This window comes from Gymnogyps californianus, chromosome 8 (assembly GCF_018139145.2).
Source record: "Gymnogyps californianus isolate 813 chromosome 8, ASM1813914v2, whole genome shotgun sequence".
NCBI lineage: Eukaryota > Metazoa > Chordata > Aves > Accipitriformes > Cathartidae > Gymnogyps > Gymnogyps californianus.
This window is the reverse complement of record NC_059478.1, coordinates 8,712,136-8,731,739: the sequence shown is the minus strand read 5'-3', so window position 1 is coordinate 8,731,739 and position 19,604 is coordinate 8,712,136. Positions and strand designations below refer to the sequence as shown.

At 64.9% G+C, this 19,604-nt stretch overlaps 1 protein-coding gene across 1 annotated transcript; it reads right to left on the bottom strand.

Annotated features, from left to right (window-relative positions):
- Nucleotides 1–1,706: 1,706 nt before the first annotated feature.
- Nucleotides 1,707–17,086, bottom strand: CRIP2 (cysteine rich protein 2). The gene is made up of 8 exons (XM_050901142.1): nucleotides 17,035–17,086; nucleotides 6,863–6,957; nucleotides 4,793–4,850; nucleotides 4,187–4,327; nucleotides 3,941–4,009; nucleotides 3,404–3,498; nucleotides 3,050–3,107; nucleotides 1,707–2,886 (listed from the first exon to the last, which is right to left on the bottom strand). The coding sequence occupies exons 1-8, from the start codon at nucleotides 17,075–17,077 to the stop codon at nucleotides 2,819–2,821; spliced, it is 627 nt and encodes a 208-aa protein (XP_050757099.1). The 5' UTR covers nucleotides 17,078–17,086; the 3' UTR covers nucleotides 1,707–2,818.
- Between the last annotated feature and the right edge of the window lie 2,518 nt (nucleotides 17,087–19,604).

Sequence of the window (19,604 nt, the reverse complement as noted above, 5' to 3'; positions counted from 1 at the left end):
CTGGCCATGCTCTTGGTCTCAGGTGAGGCCCCGGGTATGCCCGGCTCCCCCCTGCAGCGAGCATCCCGCCCGGAGGCATTGGGGAGGGAGCCTGCTGCCTGGCCCCCCATCGAGGGGCCAGGGCCAGTGCCCAGGGCAAGGATGCTGTTAGGGCTGCCAGGCTGGGCTGGGTGCACGGCACGGGGCCAGGTGGGTGCTGGGGAGGGCGAACCCCCCGCTGAGCTGCAGGCAGGGCAGTGGGGAGGAAAATCAGCCTGTGCAGTCCATCGGGGAAACTCCCTGCTGCAGGGGATTGCTACAGGCTAGCAAAAAGGCTGGCATATTAAGTTCGTTAATTAATGATGGTAAATAAGGGTTGCAACAAGAGCTGGATTTGTGCCAAGGGCTTCATCGGCAGCTGTGCTGGGTCCCGGATGGGCGATGGGACCCCCCACCTCAGCACCGCTGCGGCTACATGGGGCAAACTTGGCAAAGTTTGGCTGCGAGGGCCCAGCTCTCTGCTGCGGGTCAGGGAACGAGCTGGCAGAGCAACACCACTCTGATTTATGCAGCAGCCTTGTCCCCTAAAGCATCAGAGGGGTCAAGTCTCTATAGAAACCCCGCCAAAACATGAACACATACAGCCCATTCCCTGGCCCGGGAACCGCGCTGCCAAGCCCTCTGTGCCTGGGAATAGGCTGCGTGCTGCTGGGATCACTGCCGGGAAAGGGAAAACCAGCGGCTCCTGCGCCCGCTGCTCTGCCGGCTGCCTGAGCCCAGGGAATGCCACTGCGGCCGAACACTCCCCGCAGGCGCGATGCATGGGCAGAGCCAGCGTTCCTGTTCTGCAGTGCCCGCTGCGTTTCCTAGCCGTGCCCAGGCAAGGAGCAAGGCAGGGGGCTGTGGCCGGGTGACGGAGCAGCTCCAGGGCTGAGGCTGCTACAAGGATGCACAACATTGCAGGGGGCACCAGGTCCCTGTTTTCCCCAGCAAACGGGGCCGGTGGGGTGCCTGCATCCCCGGGGGGCACAGCCAGCAGGCAGCCCAACAGGGCTCTTGCAAGAACCTGCCGGAGGGGATGAGCCGGAGCGGCGGTTCCCAGAGCCGGTGTTTGCCTTGGCAGCCCCAGCCTCCGTGCCTTGCTTTCCAGACGCCGAGCTCCTAGGGGGAATAGCTGGATGTCTAAAACCAGGCCTGGCAGCAGAGCTGGTATCTGGCCGGGGACATGGCAGCTCCCAGGGGTTGCAGGGGGTGGCCCGTGCCCCTGAGCTGCATTCCTGCACCGCTGCTGCCGGGCTGGGCTTTCCCACCGGCAGCCCAGCTCAGGCACTGTGCCTTCTCAGCAAGCCCAGGCTGGGGGGGACAGTGTCACCTGCCACGTAACATCCCTTCATTAGTTTTCCACCCTGCAAAGCTGGGGAGGATCCCATCCCATCCCATCCCATCCCATCCCATCCCATCCCAGCTGCAGGGCCAGCACAGCCTCCTACAAGCCCATCCTGCTCACAGCCCGGGGAGCCGCCGTGGCTTGTGCTGCATTCAAGAGCAGCTCTGGCCTGGGCACCTTGGGTTCAGCTAGGGCTGAGGCTGCTCTGTCTTGCCGCAGGAGGAGCCAGCTGGGGCAGGACCGTAGCGGCAGGATCCCCACACTGTCCTGGGACTGGAGGGATGCTGCACGGCGCACACAGCTTCCCCCACCTCTGCCCAGAGCTGAGCCGCACAACGCATCTCTCAAAACCTTTATTGTCAGCAAATAACAAAAGTCAGTCCCACAGTGGCGCAGGGAGCCCGGAGAGAGCGGGGTGCTGGCACCCCAGGGCTCACCGCCCCGGTGGGTGCCCTGCACCAGCCCCCTCCCCGGCCTCCTGGGCAGCAGCGGGGCTGGGCGTGCGCAGGGGGGACGGGTGAGACTGGGGGGCACGTGTCATTCTCCAAAGCGAAGGGCACATTTACAACTGCTTATAAATAAACAACAACAATTAAGAAACCTCCGGCTCTGGGAAGCAGGCGGGCATCCCGCCGCCGAGCCGCCAGCCCAATGCGCTCTGCCCTCCGAAGGCAGGGACCAGCCCGCTCTCCCAGGGCTGCTGGGGGGGGGGGGACGGGGGCCACCAACCCAAACCAGCCGGCAGAGTGGGTTGGGCACCTGCCCAGGTGCACGTACAGGGATGCCCTGGGGGTGCAAGGATGGGGATGCAGGGAGGTGCCAGACCCTGCAACCCCCACAGTGGCTGGGGTTGGGCACGGGCCCTGGGGAGAGCGAGAGCCAGGGCATGGAGCCCGGGAAGGGCCAGGAGAAGGGCAGCACTGCCAGATGGGCCAGAGCCCTCAGGGGACCCACACGTCCCCAGCAGCTGGCGAGGAATAGGGCTGGGCGTCCTGACCACCAGCCCCCATCCTCAAGCACCGTGGGACGCCTGCCCAGCTCCATCGCCCTCCGTGCAGGGGGCAGCAGGGAGCATCCTCCCGTGGTGGGACTCCTGCTACCACCTTCCCCCCGCTCTCAGCCCCTCGGGTGCCACTCGCCATCCCTTGCATACGGTGACATCCCCACACCCGCCCCACTGCCTCCCACATTCAGGGGGGCTGGTGGGAGGGCTGGGGAGGGCAGAGCGCATTGGGAACCACCAGAGACACCTTCTACCTTTGCCTTTAAACACTGAAGCTTATATTAGAGACTACGATATATAACCCGGGGGGCAGGGCCATCCTGCCCCGAGTAGAGACAGCAGAGAGAGCACAGCTCCGTGGCCAGCCTGGTGAGGGTCTGCTCCTGCTGCGAGCAAGAGGTTAGTACGTGGGCACAGAGCGGGTGGGCGGGCGGGCAGGGGGACGCCGCCTAGGGCTGGTTCTTCGCCTCGGGGTCTTTGTCGTAGATGTAGCTTCCCACAGCTCCGGTGTTGACACCTGCATGGGGGGAGATGCAGGAGGGTGAGGACCCGGGCGGGAAGGTGGCACGCTCCAGGGAGATGTCCCCTCTGGGCGGTGGCATGAGCATCGAGAGCGGCAGCCCAGGCGGGGCGCGTGCCCCCGGACTGGCTCCCCACCCCACGCGCCCACAGGCACTCACCCTTTGGCCCGAAGAGGATCCCGTAGCAGGGCTTGTGGCAGTACGGCTGTCCATCGTGCTGTGCGGGGCAGAGAGAAGCATGTCACCTGGGGCAGGGGTCCGGGGAAAGGCCAGTCCCCAGGACACATCCCCCTGGCTGGGCACCTCTCCTGCTCTGCTCATCCCCTGCAGACACCCGCACCCCAGCACCCCCAGCGATTCCTTAGGCTGCAGGAGCTGCTCCTGCCTGCCCTGCCCTGCCCTCTTGCAAAGGCAGGGGCTGCCCAACTGGCGCGGCACGGCACAGCACAGCTGTGCCCGGCTGGCATCCCTCATGCACGCTGCCCGGGGCTCTCAGGGCCGGGACACCCTTACCTCGGCGTGGCCCCCCGGGGTCAGTGTCTTGCTGCAGCGCTCGCAGCGTAGGCAGGGACGGTGCCAGTCCTTCCCCAGCGAAGTCACCTTCTCAGCTAGAGTGGGGACAAGGAGGGAAGGTCACGCCAGCCCCCCTGCACACATGCTGAGGGAGAGGACGCCCCGTGGGGACATCACCTCTGTATATAAAATCCCGAGACAGCCCTGTGCACCCCAGCCTCCCGCATCTCTCCCACCCCTCTGCTGCCTCGCAGGTGACAGAGGTTGGCCAAGGACAGCTATTAAGGCCACGCCACCCACCTGGGAGGTGACAGAGCAGGGGACACGATGCAGATGAAGCTCTGCACCCAGGAGCTCCTCCAAGAGGATCCATCCCTGCAGGCTCCTCGCGCACATCCTTCTGTGTCCCCAACCCCATCTCTGAGCCAAAACCCCCTCCCAGCCCCTCTGTGTGCCCCAGAGGTCCTGCACAGAGCCCCATCACTGTGGGGCCGTGCCACCCCAGGGCATGCACCCACTGCCCGCTCGCCACCTTACCAAAGTAGACTCTCTTGCCGCAGCGCGGGCACATGTTGGGCTCCCCGGTGAAGGTGGTGACGCTGGAGGCTGGAAGGAGAGAGGGCATGGGCGTGGGAAGCGGAGGGACATCTCAGCCAGGGCACATGGGTGCAGAGGACCCCCTGCACACACCCTGCACCCCACACCATTGCCAAACGCAGTGGCTCTGGACCGGCTGAATGCCACGGTGGAGGGCCAGGCTGCCCGTCCTGCCCTGCCCCTCACCTTTGCTGGGTCCCTTGGGAGGCGCGGCATTCACCTTCCTCTCCTCCACCTTCACCGGGTGCTCAATGGGTCCCGGAGCGGTCTGCCCCTCGATCTGCGGCTTCTCATAGATGTAGGACCCGGCACCGCCAATGTTCACCCCTGCAGTGGGGCAGAGAGAGGCTGCAGTGGCCTGGGAGCACTCGGGGTCTCCATCCTCCCCCCAGCCCCACTGAGCCACAGGGCCACTGTGGACACTGCTGCACCTCAGCCCTGGCTTGCTTTCTCCCGACCCAGGCTTTCTCCAGCCACGTCTGGGATAGGAGAGCAACTCCACCTTCTGTCTGAATGGGAATTTGTTTTTTAAATATTAAAAAAAAAAAAAAAAAAAAAAAGGGACAGCTGTCAGAACGGATCCCTTCCTCCCTCCAGCAGCTCTCCCCTCCCTCTGCACAAGGGGACAGCAGGGTTGGGACTGCAAAGTGCTGGCTTGATGCTCAGCCCATGCTAGCCTGGCTCCTGGGGTGCTTTCAGGGCCACGGCTCCCTGCCAGTGGGGATGGGGGGACCTGGCCCCTCCTGCAGTCCTGGGCACGGCCGCACAGGCACGGGGCGAGCACAAACGTACCTTTGGGGCCGAACAGCGTGGCATAGCAGGGCTTGTGGCAGAAGGGCTTCCCATCGTGCTGGGGAGAGAGGGGAGTGTTAGGATGCTGAGCGGCGACCGCGGTTCCCTTGGGATCCCTTCCATCCCCACTGATGTTCAGAGACCACCGTGGCCGTGCCTACACCCCAAAATGCACCCACTGGACACCCTCAGCCTGCGGGTCTGCCAGCGACAGCCTGACCCGACCTGAGCACTCATGGATTGCGCCTGCATCAAACACTCCAGCTGCTCTGCACATGCTGCATCGCTGGAGCACTGGCACCCTGCGGCAGATCAGCTGAGAGGCTCCTCCGAGCCCCAACGCGGCAGTGTGCCATGGGGACCCGGTAAGGCATCACTTTGCCTGTTAAGCATCCTGCATGCTGTCAGGCCGTTACTAGGCGCACAGAGCACCACGGCTTCCACCGAGCTTCGCCTCCCCCCTTGCCTTGGCCTGAGATCAGAGGCCCCGCGTGGGCGCTGGTCCCAGCCCAGCCGCTTATCGGCCCCGCTGTCGGCTGGGGGCGATGATCACAGGAAGGCACGAAGCGGGCGATAAGCCCCGGCGCTCCCCACAGCCGTTTCTCATGGGCCAGCGGGAACCGACTCCAAGAGAAAAGAAAGAGCTTTTGTGGCCGGGGCAGGGGGCCAGCGGGGCTGCCACGCATACCGCCCCATGTGAAAAACCCGCTGGGACCCCATCCTCAGGCACAAACCCACCCCATCACCTGCTCGGCTCCATTCAGCATCTCAGCCCTGCTTCGTGCCCCGTGCTCCTGCCCTCCATCCCCTCTGCTGCCAAGGCAAGGACACCTGGCCCAAAACAGGCAGGGCGGTAGCTGAGCGACGTCCCTTCCCTCGCCTCCCGGAGCGGTGCCGTGCCGAAGGCGAGGGCTGGGAGCGGCCGGGGGCAAGGCTGGGGAAGCGAGCAGGCAGCGGGCTGGCAGCAGGCAGCTGCAAAATATCGCAAGGCATAAATATCAGTGTGCTCACAGCATTACCATGCTGGAGGGGAGGGTAAACATTTAGCTGGTCTCCCCGCGACACCTTTCCAACCCAGCCGGACATGCTGGCTTGAAAGGAGGGAGAAAAAGCAGGGAAGGGCCAAATCCTGCTGTCGGCGCAGTCGGTGGGGGCTTGGCTGCCGTCCCCCATGGGAGCAGAATCCAGCCTTATAAGGAGAAGCAGCAAATCCCCCGGGCTTAACCCAGCCCGAAGCACAGATCCACCCGTGCAGCCCCGTCCTCCCCGGCAGGACCAGCCCCACTCCCCCCACGGGCTGGTGGCAACCAGCACGGCTGTCCCTGCCGCCGCCGCCCGCTCCCCAGCTGTGCCGCCTGCTAAAACCGTGCTAAAGAGCTGGTGACACTCTGGCATGACAGGCACTGCGCAAAACCCAGGGCACCGGGTGTCATGCTGGGGCATTGCACAAGAATAACTCAGTTGCTCCCAGGCCCGAGCACCTGCCACCACCGGCACAGCACCCTCGCACTCCCAAGCGCTGGGCAGCCACGGTGGCATCGCACTCCAGTGCAAGCCCCAGGGCACGGAAAGCACCAGTGCCGAGCTAGCATTGCCATGGCAACCTGTGCATCCCCGATTTTTGGTGTTTGTAACCACACTCCGCTGCAGGCTCTCGGCACCCACACGCCTTTGAAGCCAGTGTGATGCCCAAACAAGCCTGCCCGGTGCACGGAGCTGCTTCAAGTGCTTGCCGGGACATGCCAAGCCCTGCCACAGGCTGCCTGGGAGCCCACGCCAGGGTGGCACAGCTGGGGCACCGCACATGGTGCCAGCACCACTCTGTGGCTTGCCCAGGTCTGTGCACAAGAGCTCTTGAGCACCATGGGTCTCACCATTTGAAGCCACAGTGCGTGCTCCTGGGCCTGCATTCCGCAGGGACAGCCCATCCGCATGGCATTGAGTACCTGCCGCAGCCCCATTCCTGGGACTCCCCCATCCCTTGGGTGCTGGAGAGCCCTGGAGAGACTACCAGACCACCCCTGCATGGCAGCACAGCTCCCCCACCCCATCTGCCCCAGTGGCTCTTACCTCGGCGTGCCCGCCCGGGGTCAGGGTCTTGTTGCAGCGCTCACACTTGAGGCAGAACTTGTGCCAGTCCTTGCCCAGGGAGGACACCTTCTCAGCTGCAGGGAACACGAGAGAGGGGTGAGCGACTGCCCAGCACCCGCTAAAGCCCCTGGGGAAGCCAGGCTCCGGGCACCGTGGGGGACTGCGCTCAAGGCGGGGGGCTGCTCATTGGCACGCTGTGCAAATCAGCCATGCTGCAGGGACCACTCTGCTGCAGCCTGCAGGGTCCCCAGGGCCATTTAGGCCCCCCCCCCAGCCTCTGACCCGCCCAGCACCGGTTCTGCCGTCGCACAGACGCCCTTTCCCATGCGCCAGTCCAGCAATGTAGCGTTTTCTTTCCTACTCCCTGCGTCTATTTTTACCCGCCACGTTACCCGGAATGGCCCTGCTCCCATTCAAATATTTGGTGTTACCATGCCCACCCCACCCATTTAGTCATGCCTCCCCCACACACACCCAGCCTCTTGGGCTCCCCGGGGAGCCTCGGCCGCAGTTCCAGCCCTCGGCCGGAGCTGCCCCCGGCGCTGCTCCCAGGACACCCGCCTGCCTCCAGCCGGGAGGACGGGACGGCAGACAGCCTCCAGTGTCACCAAAGATGGACGTTTGGCCCTGGAAAACACCCATCTCTTGGGCGTGCGGGTGCTCCCCCCTCGCCCCCAGCCCGGAAGCCGGCGCGATGTGCAGACGGGTAGGCAAACACCATCCCTGCATTGCCCCGGAGTGCCACGAACCTGCAGAGCAACTCGCTGCCGGCACTGAAAACAGTTTCAAAGCATCAGTGGGCAAATTCAGGGAAGGAGAACGCTTTGAGACCGGTTACACGAATGCACCTCCTCCGGGTGGCCCCAACCTGTACGTCTCCAGGAGCACCCCGGGAGGTAGCACGGGCTGCCAGACCTCGTCCTGCATCCCCAGCCTCAAGCTGTTCCCTGTCCCTCCCAGCTCCTGGGGGGCCGGGCGCTGCCCCGTGCCCCCCGCCAATTCCCGTTTGCCCTCCCTCTCCCCCACACATGTGCGGAGACAGCTGGAAAACAGCATGATCCCGTTAAAGCCACCGTAAAACTAAATCAGAAGAGCCAAATAAAATATTTAACAAGCAAATAAAAGCGCAACCGGAGCCTGGTCCTGCTCTACAAGAAGACCTCCTCTGCGACAGCGGGTTTCCCAGCCCTTTTTCTCCCAAGGACCTCAGCAAATGTCACCTGTTTGCATCAGGTTGAGATGGGGGTCAAGAGCTCCCCGAGGGCAGGTCCTGGCTTCCAGAGCCACCCTCCTCCCAAGGCAAACAGCTGCGTCCGGGGCAGACCGCAGGGCCAAGACAAGCCCAAACAACTGCCATCACCACCCAAAATATCAGCCCCGGTGCAAAGCAGGGTGGCCGGTGGCAGAGGAGGGCAGCGCGAGGGGGCAGAGCCAGAGCCACCATACCGGAGCGCAGAGGAGAGCCCTGAGAGCATCCCCAAGCCAGCACATGGAGGATGGGCTTGGGGGACCAGCTGGAAGCAGCTCCGAACCGACCTCCCGGTGATGCCACGCACGAGTCCAGGCTGTTGGACCAAACCCCAGGCGGGAGCGGACGGCAGGGTGAAGGAATGCCCCGCCGCAGCCGGGGGTCTGTGCCTGCCTGCTCAAAGCTGCCAGGGCAAATCCCTGCTGGCCCCCAAGCCCAGGGGCTCAGGAGGGCTCATGCTTCCCCAGCCCCTCGCAGCAGGCAGCACACGGGGAAGGGGCCAGGGCTGGACCCTGCCCTCCCCTTCCTCTGCAGCCCTCGGCTGCCCCTGGGGGCAGAGGACAAGCCCCAGGGCACACAGCCCCCAGCCCTGCAAGCGCTCCCCAAAAGCGAGGGGGACACAGAGGTCCCAGCACCCCGCTGCTTTGGGGCTGTTGCAGGAGCCCTGCATCCCCCCCAGCCCTCCCCGGCAGGAACGGGTGCCTCCCCTGGGCAACCAGGCAGGGAAACGGAGCGTGACGGGCTGAAAGCCGAGCCAGGGGCTCGGGGCCAAAGAGCCACTCGGCTTTGTCACAGCGGATGCACAGCCAGGCCAGGCTGCGCTTCGGCTGCATCGCCCCCAGCTCCCCCCACCACCCTGGCCCAGCACCATCACAGTCCCGGGTACAAAGCAAGGAGGAAACTCCCGGCGGATGTTTTCCAGAGGCCATTGCAATTACAGCCGGCCACAGCCCACACCAGCTCCTTCCTGCCCCCGCGAGATGAGATGCCCCCCCAGTGTCCCCTCCTCCATAATCTTTCAGGCAGCTGTAAATCCCTGCTGCTCCCTGACAAATGCACCCCCCCGCCAAGGCATCCCCGGGGCAATGCAGAGAAGAGGGACCGTGCTGGCACCTGCAGCCCCTGGCAGGGGACGGGGCAGGAGGGAGGAGGTGGCTCGGTGCCCTGTCCTGCTCCTGGGGCACGGGGACAGCCCGGGAACCACGGGGGCTGCCCCCTTGCTCGCGGGTGGAAATGCCACGCAGAGGCTGGTCAGGCATCCTCTGTCTGCAAACAAGGGCTCCCGGGGGCTGCGGCCGGGGCCGGCACAGCCGGGATGGCTTTCCAGGCGGCATTGTTCGCGCCGAGCAGAGGAAGCAGCTTGGAGCCACCCCAGCCCATTTCCAGGGCAGCGGCGTCCCGCCCGTGGCGGCGCTGCCCCATAAATCACTGCGGAGGGAAAGCACCAGCGCCCAGATTTCCTGTCACCCGGCCACATCTGCTCCACCATTGCATCAGCTCCAGAGGAGAAGTCTCTGGCCACATCCTCCCGCCACAGCAGAGGCCCTGGGGCAGCTGCTGGGGGGAGCCCCGCTCCGCACCCCCTGACTCCGGGGGGCACCCCACCATCAGCACTGCAAGAGCAGCCTGGGGCGAAGCAGCGCCCGGGCTCCGTGCAGCTCTGCGCAGGGAGCGCGGGATGGCATGGGGCTCCGACACAGGGTTCGCTGAGCCAGACGTCACACTGCACCCAGCCTCTGCCACCGAACGCCATGCCCTGCCACGCCAAGCCACGCCGGGAAGGGACGGGCCAGCGCCCGCATCCTCTCAGCATCACACCGAGCGCACGCACATCCGGCGCTGCTTGCTGGATCCCGCACCTACGCACTCAGCCCGTGGCAAGATGCTCCCCTCAAGCCCACCAAATTTAAACCAGCCGTGCAGCACCCCCCGGGAAGGGCAGAGTTAAGAGTACTCGGCTGCAGGAATTTGGCCTCTGCCAAATGTGCATGAGTCAGGGTTTGCCTGCCCTGGGTTACACGCCTCGCCGTGGGTGGGCACCGGGTGCCCATCGATAATAAACCTCTCCCCTATGGAAATTCCCCACGGAGGAGAGGTGGAGGCACGGCCGGGTACACGGCCAGCTGCAGGGTGTAGCCGTGGGGTGGATTTGCACCGTGCAGAGGGTGCAGCCCACGCTGACGAGGGACACCATCAGAGCCAGGGAAAATCAGAGGCCAGGAGCAGGAAAGGGCCCTAGGGGGCTGCCGAGGCAGTCTGCTCCCCACCGCTCTGCAGCAGCCCCACCCCAGAGACAACGCGGTCCATCCCTTAATTACTTGCCGTGCCCAGGCAAGGCAGCTGGCACAGGCCAGAGGTGGGCGCATCTTTTCGGGGTGTGGAGGGAGCATCCCTCCTGCCAGCCTCAGTGCCAGGGGCTATGCCGAGCCGGCTCCAGGCCCTCGCACAGGTATTTCCACAGCCTGACGTCAGTGCTGCTTCCAGCTGGAGGCTTATTCAGCAAAAGCAACCGTAGCTGCAGCCGCGTCTCTGCAAAGGGCTGGGCTGTGCCCCATCCATCCCACCGCACCCCTGGGAGGACGCAGAGAAGGGCTGACAAAGCCCAGTACGGCGATAAAGATGCCAAATCCCCACAGGGACCCAGCGACAGGCATCCTTGGAGGAGAGGGATGCTGTCAGACCGACTGCAGATGCACTTCGAAGCAGTCACAAGCACAAAGGAATGAATAAGAGAGATGAGCGCAGGGAAAGGAGCCTGGTAAATGGCTGGAAACAAAGCCGAGAGCCCAGGCAGCCTTGTCCCCTCCCTAGCCCCTCGCAGCATGGCCAGGAGATGGAAAAGGAGAGGGACGCCTTGAGGATTTCCTGCCATGCCGTGCCGGGCTGTGCCGCCAGCCGTGGTGCCCCACCAGTCCCCTGGGAAGGGTCTGCGCTGCCTTCCCACGTCCCCCACCCCGTCCCCTCCGGCTCTCCTCAGCCATGGCCAGGCAGCTCCTCTCCCCCATCACACAGCCGGTGCCGACGGTTATGCCGCACTGTGATTTTGTGGCCAAGACGTATATATTTAGCTCCCCCGCACTAAGGCGAGGCAAGCCCTCCGGCCCCAAGCCGCTTGCTTGCTGGGCTCCCTCCAAGTGCGCAACAAAGCCAGCTCAGTACGGCCTCGCCGGGGAGCGCAGCCGGCAGGGGGAACGAGGAATACCCCAGGCGGGGGGGTCCCGCTTCCCAGGGCCTCGCTTCCAGCCGAGCGGAGAGGCGAGGTCTTCCCCCGGACCTGAGCCCCCGCGTAGCCGAGCCACTCGGGCACGAGCGAGGGTTGTTTGATTTCCAGCCGCAGCCCTAACGCACGGCATGGCTCCCGTCCACCCCGCCGCTCCCTGCCTCTCTGCCGACAAAACCTCACCTACTGCAGGCACTTTCCTGGCCGTGAGCCTTCAACCTCCCGCTCTGGTTCGCGGGGCTGGGGCAGCCTCCAGCAAGTCCCTTCTCCATTTTCCACAGGGCTGCTGTACTTCATCAAGCAGTGTCCGCACGGGATGCATCCCTCCGGCTCTGAGGCCGGGCAGCTCGACCGTGGCTGTGCTGGGAGAGGATCAGCAGTGTTTCTTGCCAAGCATTGGGTTCAGCCAGGGCTGAGCCCAAGAAATCAGCTGCTTTCGTGCTGCGGCGCCGACCCACATGCGACGCGTTGCAGGCAGGACCCCCGGCCAGCGGCAGGAATCCAGGCAGCCTGCAGCCCTCCTCTCGCCCCGCCGCACGGCGAGGGGCAGAGCGGCCAGCGGAGAGCCGGGGCACGGGCAGGCACACGAGCAAAACCCCTCCCTGGGTAATTGCTGGTCCAGAGCACAGTGTTCCTCCTGCGCGCTGAGATACCATCTCTGGCAGGCAGCACCGGGAGGATAAGACAGTTTCCTGGCCTGTGTCAGCGAGAGCAGGACTCAGAGACATGCTGGAGCTGCCAAGCCTGTCTAAGTGCCCCTCCAGCCCCATGGCTCCTCACCTCCCCACCCTCCTGGCTCCCCGCAGCCATGGGGCACAACCAGCTCCAAGCAGGGTTTGGTCCAGGGCTGTGGGCAACATAGTGTGAACAGAGACGGCAGCGGGAGAGGATGCTCGGGACCTCTCTGGGGGCCGCAGCACCACCGCTCCCCACTGGCAAGAGCATGGCAGGCTGGTAGGAGAGCTCTCCCCACCTACATGCCAGGACCTCTCCCCCACCATCACCTCCCTGGTTGCTTCAGGGCCTCCCGGCCCATTGGCAGGAGCGATGGGCACCACCACCCCACCACAGCCGAAACTGGCACCACGGCACACGCTCCAGGCTCCGTATTTGATTGCAACATTGCAGTGAAAGATTTTCCATTACCTCTCGCTTTGGCGTTCCTGCTCCGCCTTTCCTTGCCTTTCCTTTCCAGTCCTATCACCTCACCTCTCCCCATCCCTGTGCTCCTGCCAGGGACAGGGAGGGAGGACGGAACACAAGGAGCTCTGCCTGGGACCTGAGACGTGGGTGCAGAGCTCCACAAACCAGACCGCAAACTGAGTCACTCAGGACCAGCCGGGCTCGCAGAGAGCTGCCTGCCAGCCCCAAGCCTCCGGCACCCACGGCCCCAGGAGCAGCACCGCTCCCCGCAGGCCGGCGGCACAGGGAGAGCAGGTCACCCGGGCCAGTCAGCACAAACCCCTGGCACAACCCCTGCGGGCACATCCACATGGATCCCTGCGTCCCACAGCAGCTGAGCCCCAGCTCCCTGCAAGGCAGACAACTGCCCACGAACATGCACACGAGATGCCGGCACCGCACCGTGCAGGAGCTCCAGCAAAGCAGGCACTTCACAGTGCACGAGAGCAAGGAGGCCGAGACCTCACACCGTCCCGCCCTCCCACAGCTAATTTTCTATAGCTCGCGCTATTTTCCTGAGGGAAAAGCTAATGCTAATCAGCCCGTCCTTCAGCTTCCCACAGAGGCATCCCCCTCACCCCCCGGCAGGGCCCTGCGCAGAGAGCAGGGAAGTGGTGCATCCTTAGTTACCATTCTGCAAGGTCCACGCACGCCCCGAGAGCAGCCGCCCCGAGACATCGGAGCAGGCAGTTACCCAAGGAGCCCAGCCAGCCTTCGTGCTGGCAAGCCAGGGGCCATGCCGACACTGACGTGCCGACTGCTACGCCGGCTGCGCTTGAAAAGCCGCTTCTTTTGTTAGGGATGGCTGTAATCGAAATAAAGCCCTCCTGCCTCTCCTGCCTGGCCGCTGGTGGGCCACCATCTCCCAACAGCCAGTGCCCGGAGCCAAGGACAGCGGTTACTTATTAATTGCAGAGCAGCTTGAATTTCTGCAGGGCTGACCCGCTGGCGCAGACCTTGGCAGGGAGAGCACCCCACACCTCGCTGCACCCCGTGTCTCGCTGCACCCCTCTTCGCCACGCTCGGGACGTCCGCGTGACAGCGGGGTCAGGCATCTGCTGCGGGTCCCTCTGAGCACGCTAGGCTTGGACCCTCCTTACTTCCCAGCTGGATGTGTCCATGTCCTTAGTCCCCCTCCGGCACCCCACCAGCAAACCGTCCCCAGAGAGCGGCTTTGCTGCTCCGGCTGCAGACACAGCCGGGACAAGCCCTGGGGCTACTGGGTGACTCCCACCTGCTTTTAGGATGCCCCTTCCCAAACAAACAGCGCAGCAGCCTCCCGCCGGCCCTCAGGCACCCCAGCACGTGCAGAGCGCTCCCCGAAAGCCGCCCACTGGCAGACCCCGCTGCAGGTGTGCTTGCCGCATCCCTGGGGCTTTCGCCTGCCTCGCGCTTGGGATGGGAAAACAGGAAACCCCCCGCCGCCGCGATCCCCCGCAGTTCCCTGGGAAGAGAGGATGGGAGGCAGAAAGGCTTGGCCAGGGTTCCCGGCCACCCTGCAAAACTCATTTAAGGCTAGTGATGCAAAAGGGAGCTGGGGAAACGAGCGGCTGTTTAACTTCAGGCGGCTCTGGTCCCTCCGGCGCTTCCTGCCAGAAGAGATAACCCAATCCCAACCCCAACCCGCCACCACCTGTCAGTGTGGGATGGGAACCGGCCCCGGCAGCCACCGGCAGCGCTGCTCCTCCGGTTAAACATTCACTTCATCCCTCCAACCTCTCCCAAAGCAGGAAAGTTAGCCCCAGCCACTGCTGGAAACAATGTCACAGACCTCAGCCTGCTTCGAAAAAAAACCATAGAAAAAAAGCCAGAAAACTATTTTTATATTTCCCTGTGCTTTTTAAAGGAAAAAAGCTCATTCTGTAGCTCAGGAAACGCCCACATCCTCCTGACTGCGCAGGGAGGAGCTCGCTGGATTTTTCCAGGGAGCATGAAGCAACAGGCAGGCTGGAAATGAGTTTTCCATCGGTACCCACGACCATTGGCGTTGGTCAGCCGCTCAGGCACTGCGCGGGGCCGGGAACGGGACGCGGTGGCATTTCTCACACATGACCCACGGCTGCAATCCCAGGCATTCGAGAAGTTATAGTTGCCAGCGTTCATTCAGCACAGGCGAGGAGCGCTCCCGAACAAGCGGGGCTTTATGAATCACCTCCCCGTTAAGCTTCGGGCCAGCCGAGGAATTCACAAGCGTTACCAAACCCCAGGCGCAGCGCTCCCATCCCCTTCCCACCAAACCACGCGGTCCATCGGGAGGAAACCCCAGGAGCCGTGTCCCGGAAAGACGGCTCAGAGGTTGCATCCAGTTTCTATGCATTAAATAAACAGACGCGGGTTTACTCTGCCGGAGCCTGGGCGGTTCCTCAAGGACACGCTCCAGCCTATCTCAGCTCCAAGCACAGAGAAGTTTTTGGCTCACTCCCGTTTCGACTCACCCCCGGGTCTCTCTTAGGGGCAGCGGGGGCCACGCGGGGAGGTGTGTGATGGGGGCTGCTGTTCCCCCGCTGCCGGGCACCTGCCTCCTCCCTGCCTGCAGGGCAAGGCATCCCCCAGGGTGGCAGGAACGGGGAAGCCAAGGAGCAGCAGAGACCTGGACACGGACCACTACACCTAGAGAAACCCACCCAGGGCGAGCGAGCCGGCACGCAGCTGGGGGCATGGGGTGCAGCACTGTTCCCCCCCCAGACCACAACCCCAAGAGACCCACAAGTCCCCCAGCACATGGGGAGAGAGAAAGAGCACGGGCACTGCTGGGGGCTGGCGCTTCACCTCCTGGCACAGCCTGGCCTCCTCCAGCAACAAGGCAGGGGTCCCTGAGCCTGGCTCCAGGCCCCCCCCCCCCCCCACGCAGGGCAGGCTCGTCCCCAGAGCAAGAGGAGCGACTCGGACCCCGGGCCAATGCCCGGCTGGCTGGACGGACACACTATTTTCTGCTTAAAAAGGAAAAGATTCACACGAGGAAAGACATCCAAGGGACTGAGCCCTTCCCACCCCCACACAAATAGGTTTGTTTAAAGGAGGAAGACAGCAAATTCCTATTTCTCTGTGTTTACTTGGAGATGGCCGGAAAGGAATGAAAGCACCAATGCCTCAAACGGCACCCTTTGGTATTTCTCCACCAAACAAACATGCTGAGGCAGCAGGGGCTGGACCCTGGAGCACCGGAGGGAGACGGGCAGGGAGGGGTGCAGGCAGGCAGCGTCAGGCCAGCTGGACCCCATGGCCAGCAGGTCCCAGGAGGCAGCTCAGACTGGAGTGCTGGATCCGTCCTCAGAGCCACTCTGAGCCTGCAGTGCAGCCCCGAGGATGCCCACCCCCAGGATGCCCACCCCGGGGCCAGGGGGGTCAGGTCACTCCCCGGGGGGCTCCCGGCTGGGCACCACCGCACAGGGGGGATGCGGGCTGGGGCAAGCTCCTCAGGGAGCAGCTGTGAGGCACCAAGGCAGGGGATCAGCCCTCGCTCCCACCTCCGCCCCCGGCATTTTCTGCAACCTGGGCGGCGGCGCTCACCCCGGGATGCCCGACGGGAGACACCCCAGCCCCGGTTCCCAGAGATCCTGACCAGCCACAACCCCAAGCAGAGCCCTCACAGACCTGCAGGGACTCGCTGCTGCCCAAACCCAGCCCGGGCATGCCGAGATGGACCTCCGAGCCCAGACACTGCCTTTGAAAAAGTCCCATAGAAACCCCAAACCATTCATTAGCTTGCCCACCGGGGAGCAGCCCGCAGAGGGCGGGTGAGAGGCGAGATGGGGAGGGGTGAACGGCACACCTGGAGCGAGGTTTGCAGGGAATGGGAACAGATTAGCTGGGAGAAGGTTTTGTTTGCACCTGCCACCCCCTGCTCCTCCATACCAAGAGACCCCCCCGGCTCATGAGAGCCCCCTGCCCAGCACCCCGTCCATGTCAGACAGGCTGGGTTCCCCTATGACCCAAGCCAGCGAGTACAGGGTCAGCGAGTATAAGTCCCCCCCCCCAGCCCCAAAACAGGCTGCGGGCACACACCCCAACCAGGGCTCCTCAAGCCCCTGCTTCACCTCCTCAGCCCAGGGAGCAGGGGAGGGTGCCCCGGATTCCCCTGCCACCCACACCCCCTGTGTCCCCCGCCCCAGGGCCAGCCGGCAGCATCCCCCAGCACAGCCCGGGGATGGGGGGGGGGGGGGCAAAGCAGAGGGGCCGCGGCCGCTGCGGGGGCAGGGGGGCCGGGGGAGAAGCAGCTGCTGCCAGGCAGGGCTCTGGGTGCTGGGTGCGCCCCGCTGGGGAGCCGCTGCGGAGCGGGGACCCGGGGGTGCACCGGGCTTGGGGACGGCGGACCCGGGGACACATACCCCGGCGCCGGGAAGGAGAAGAGGACCCGGGGATGCACCGGGGCTTGGGGAAGGGGCAGGCAGGGATGAGCGCCGGCTCCGGGATGGGGGACCGGGGACAGAGCGGGGCTCCCGGGGATGCGCCCCGGCTCGGGGAGGGGGATGCGGGGCCGGGTCCCGGGGATGCGCTCACCGAAGTACACGGTCTTGTCGCACTTGGGGCACTTGGATGCCATGGCGGGCGGGCGAGCGGAGCCGAGCCGTGCTGAGCCGTGCTGTGCCGTGCCGAGCCGCGCCGTGCGCCCCGCTCCGCCCGGCCCCGCCCACTGGCCCCGCCGCCGCCCGGGGGGGCCGGGGCGGGGCTGCCCGCGGAGCGTCTGCCCGGCACGGCTCGGTACGGCACGGCATGGCTCGGTACGGCGCGGTCCCGGGCGCGGCAGGTGCAGGGTGCCGGCCGGCGGAGCCCCCGCCCGGGGAAACCTCCCCTGCCCTGTTCCCCATCTCCGAAAGCCCAAAGGATGCAAGTGCTCACAATTCCCCTTTCCTGGGAAAAAAAATGAAAAAGGTTGCAATTAAGCGACGTGACTTGTGGGGTTTTACCGGCTCTGTGCCCGGTCCCCTCCGGCGCACGCCCAAGCAGCGGTGCCACCTCGCCTGTCCCTGGGTGAGTCCTGCATCCCTGCGGGCCGGCACTGACCCACGGGGCCAGCAGGTCCCATTGCCGCGACCCCCAGCCCCAGAGCCCGTGCAAGAAATGCAGCAAGCGCAGGAGCCGTCTTGCCGCCTCTTTTAGGGACGGCTAAGGGACACTTAGCCCCCTCTTTTAGGGACAGGGAAGCACCCGGGGGGATGCTTTCAAACTCTGCACGCGCATAGTTAGGCTGGTCAAAGAAATGGACTGTGCGGCTGCAGAGGGGCATGCAGCCGGTTGCTGCGGTCCTTTGGGGTGGCAGACCAGTGACTGAGGAAGCTGAGCACCAAATGCACTGGCCGAGAGACCACCGGCTGCATCCTGACAGCAGCCGCCCTCAGAGAGCCCGGCCCCAGCGCCAGAGTGCTCACAGCCACGGCTGTGCAGGAGCTGGTTTGGTGGGACAGTGCCCAGGCGGGGCAGCGGGCACAGGGGCTGCAGTGCATGCGGAGGGGGCAAGGCAGCAGCCCCCCGCCCTGGGAAGCGCTGTGCCTGCGCTGGGTATTCTTAGACACATTTTTTCCAGATGGGGTAACCGAGAAACCCAGATTAAGTAGCCGGGACAACAGGCCTGATACGGGAGACCTTGGCGGGGGGACGAGGGCGAGAGGCCCTGGGGGAGCAGAGATAGTGGTGGCGGCAGGCAGGCGAGGGGAGGGAGGAAGGCACGTCTCCTGGTGGCCTTGCTAGCACGCCTTGGCATGGCACAGCACGGCACAGCATGGCTGCCCGTCACAGGCACGCCACGGCCCTGGGGCATGAGTTGAGGGTGCTGGTCCTGGGGCCAGCCCCAGCAGAGGGGCTCGGGCATCTCCCATCCCACCTGCAGGGTGAGCAGCCGCGTTCGCTGCCCCGGCACCCTCAGCCCTTCCCCGCCATAACCCTGCTCCGGCAGCGCAGGCTGCCTTGCCACAGCGCCCAGCAGCCCCCCGGTTCCCGGCGCCATTTTGCTCCGTTGCCATGGAAACACCCATGTCAAAAATCCCTCCAGCTGCCGCTGCTGCAAAGGGATGCTCAGGGAGCCATGAAGCAATGGCGAGGCGGGAGTTCCAGCTTCGCCTGCTCTAAAACGTGCCCCATGGTGGGGTGCAGACCGCCTGCACCAGGGGAAGCCCCTCAGGGCTCGGATGGCCGGATCCTGCACCACGGGGCTGCTGCGGGCAGCGGGTGCGCAGGAGGGGGGTATATTCAGGGGAGAGGAGTGGGGTGGCAGGGCCCTTGGCTGGGGTGCTCGGGGGCTGCACCCCTGCACCGTCACCCCACAGGCTCGGGCCGGGTGTTGGTAAACAGGAAATCTGCCGCTTCCAAAAGCGAAGCCGTTGCATTATTCATCAGCCGGCAGCCTGGCTCTCCTCCGCCGCCATTGTCATCTAATTCCTCCTTTCTCTGCCGGCAGCTGGCGTGGCTGCCAAGCGGCCGCCCGGCCCCAGGAGCAGAGACAGCCCTGGGAGGGGAACCCAGGGCTCCGGCATGGGACAGGGTGACCCCGGCCCACGAGTGCGCGAGGCCGGATGGGACAGGGATACTTGACAGTGGGTTTCTCCATCGGCCGCGCACCCCACAGGGTCAGAAGGACCCAGGCGTCCCTGTCACTCCGCGCCCAGCTGCTGTCACAACAATGTGGGCCTTTGTGGCCTGTGGGGTCCCCACACAGGGGCAGGTGGCGGTGGTTCCCCCCGGGACGCCCCGGCCCCGCATGGCCCCAGGGAGGGGCGGCTGAGCCCTGCGTGCCCTGCGATGGAGCCGGCGCGCCCCGGCCGGCAGCCACCCCCGGTGCTGGCAGCCGCCAGGGCAAGGCAGGACCCGGGGATTTGTGGAGCTATTGATTTCTGGGAGGCCAGCTGCCTCTGCCGGCACAGCCCCACGGGCGCTCGTGTGGGTCCCTCTGCAGCACCCGGTGTGTCTGCTGCCCTAAAGCACCCCATGGCAGCAGGCAGGTGCCAGCACCGCACCAGCAGCATCGTCCCTGCGCCCGCAGCGGCTCCTCTCCCATGTTGGAGGGACATCCCGAAAAGGGACTGCTGTCTGAATCCTCCGGATCTGTAGGAAATCTCAGCTGGTGTCCCAGCCCT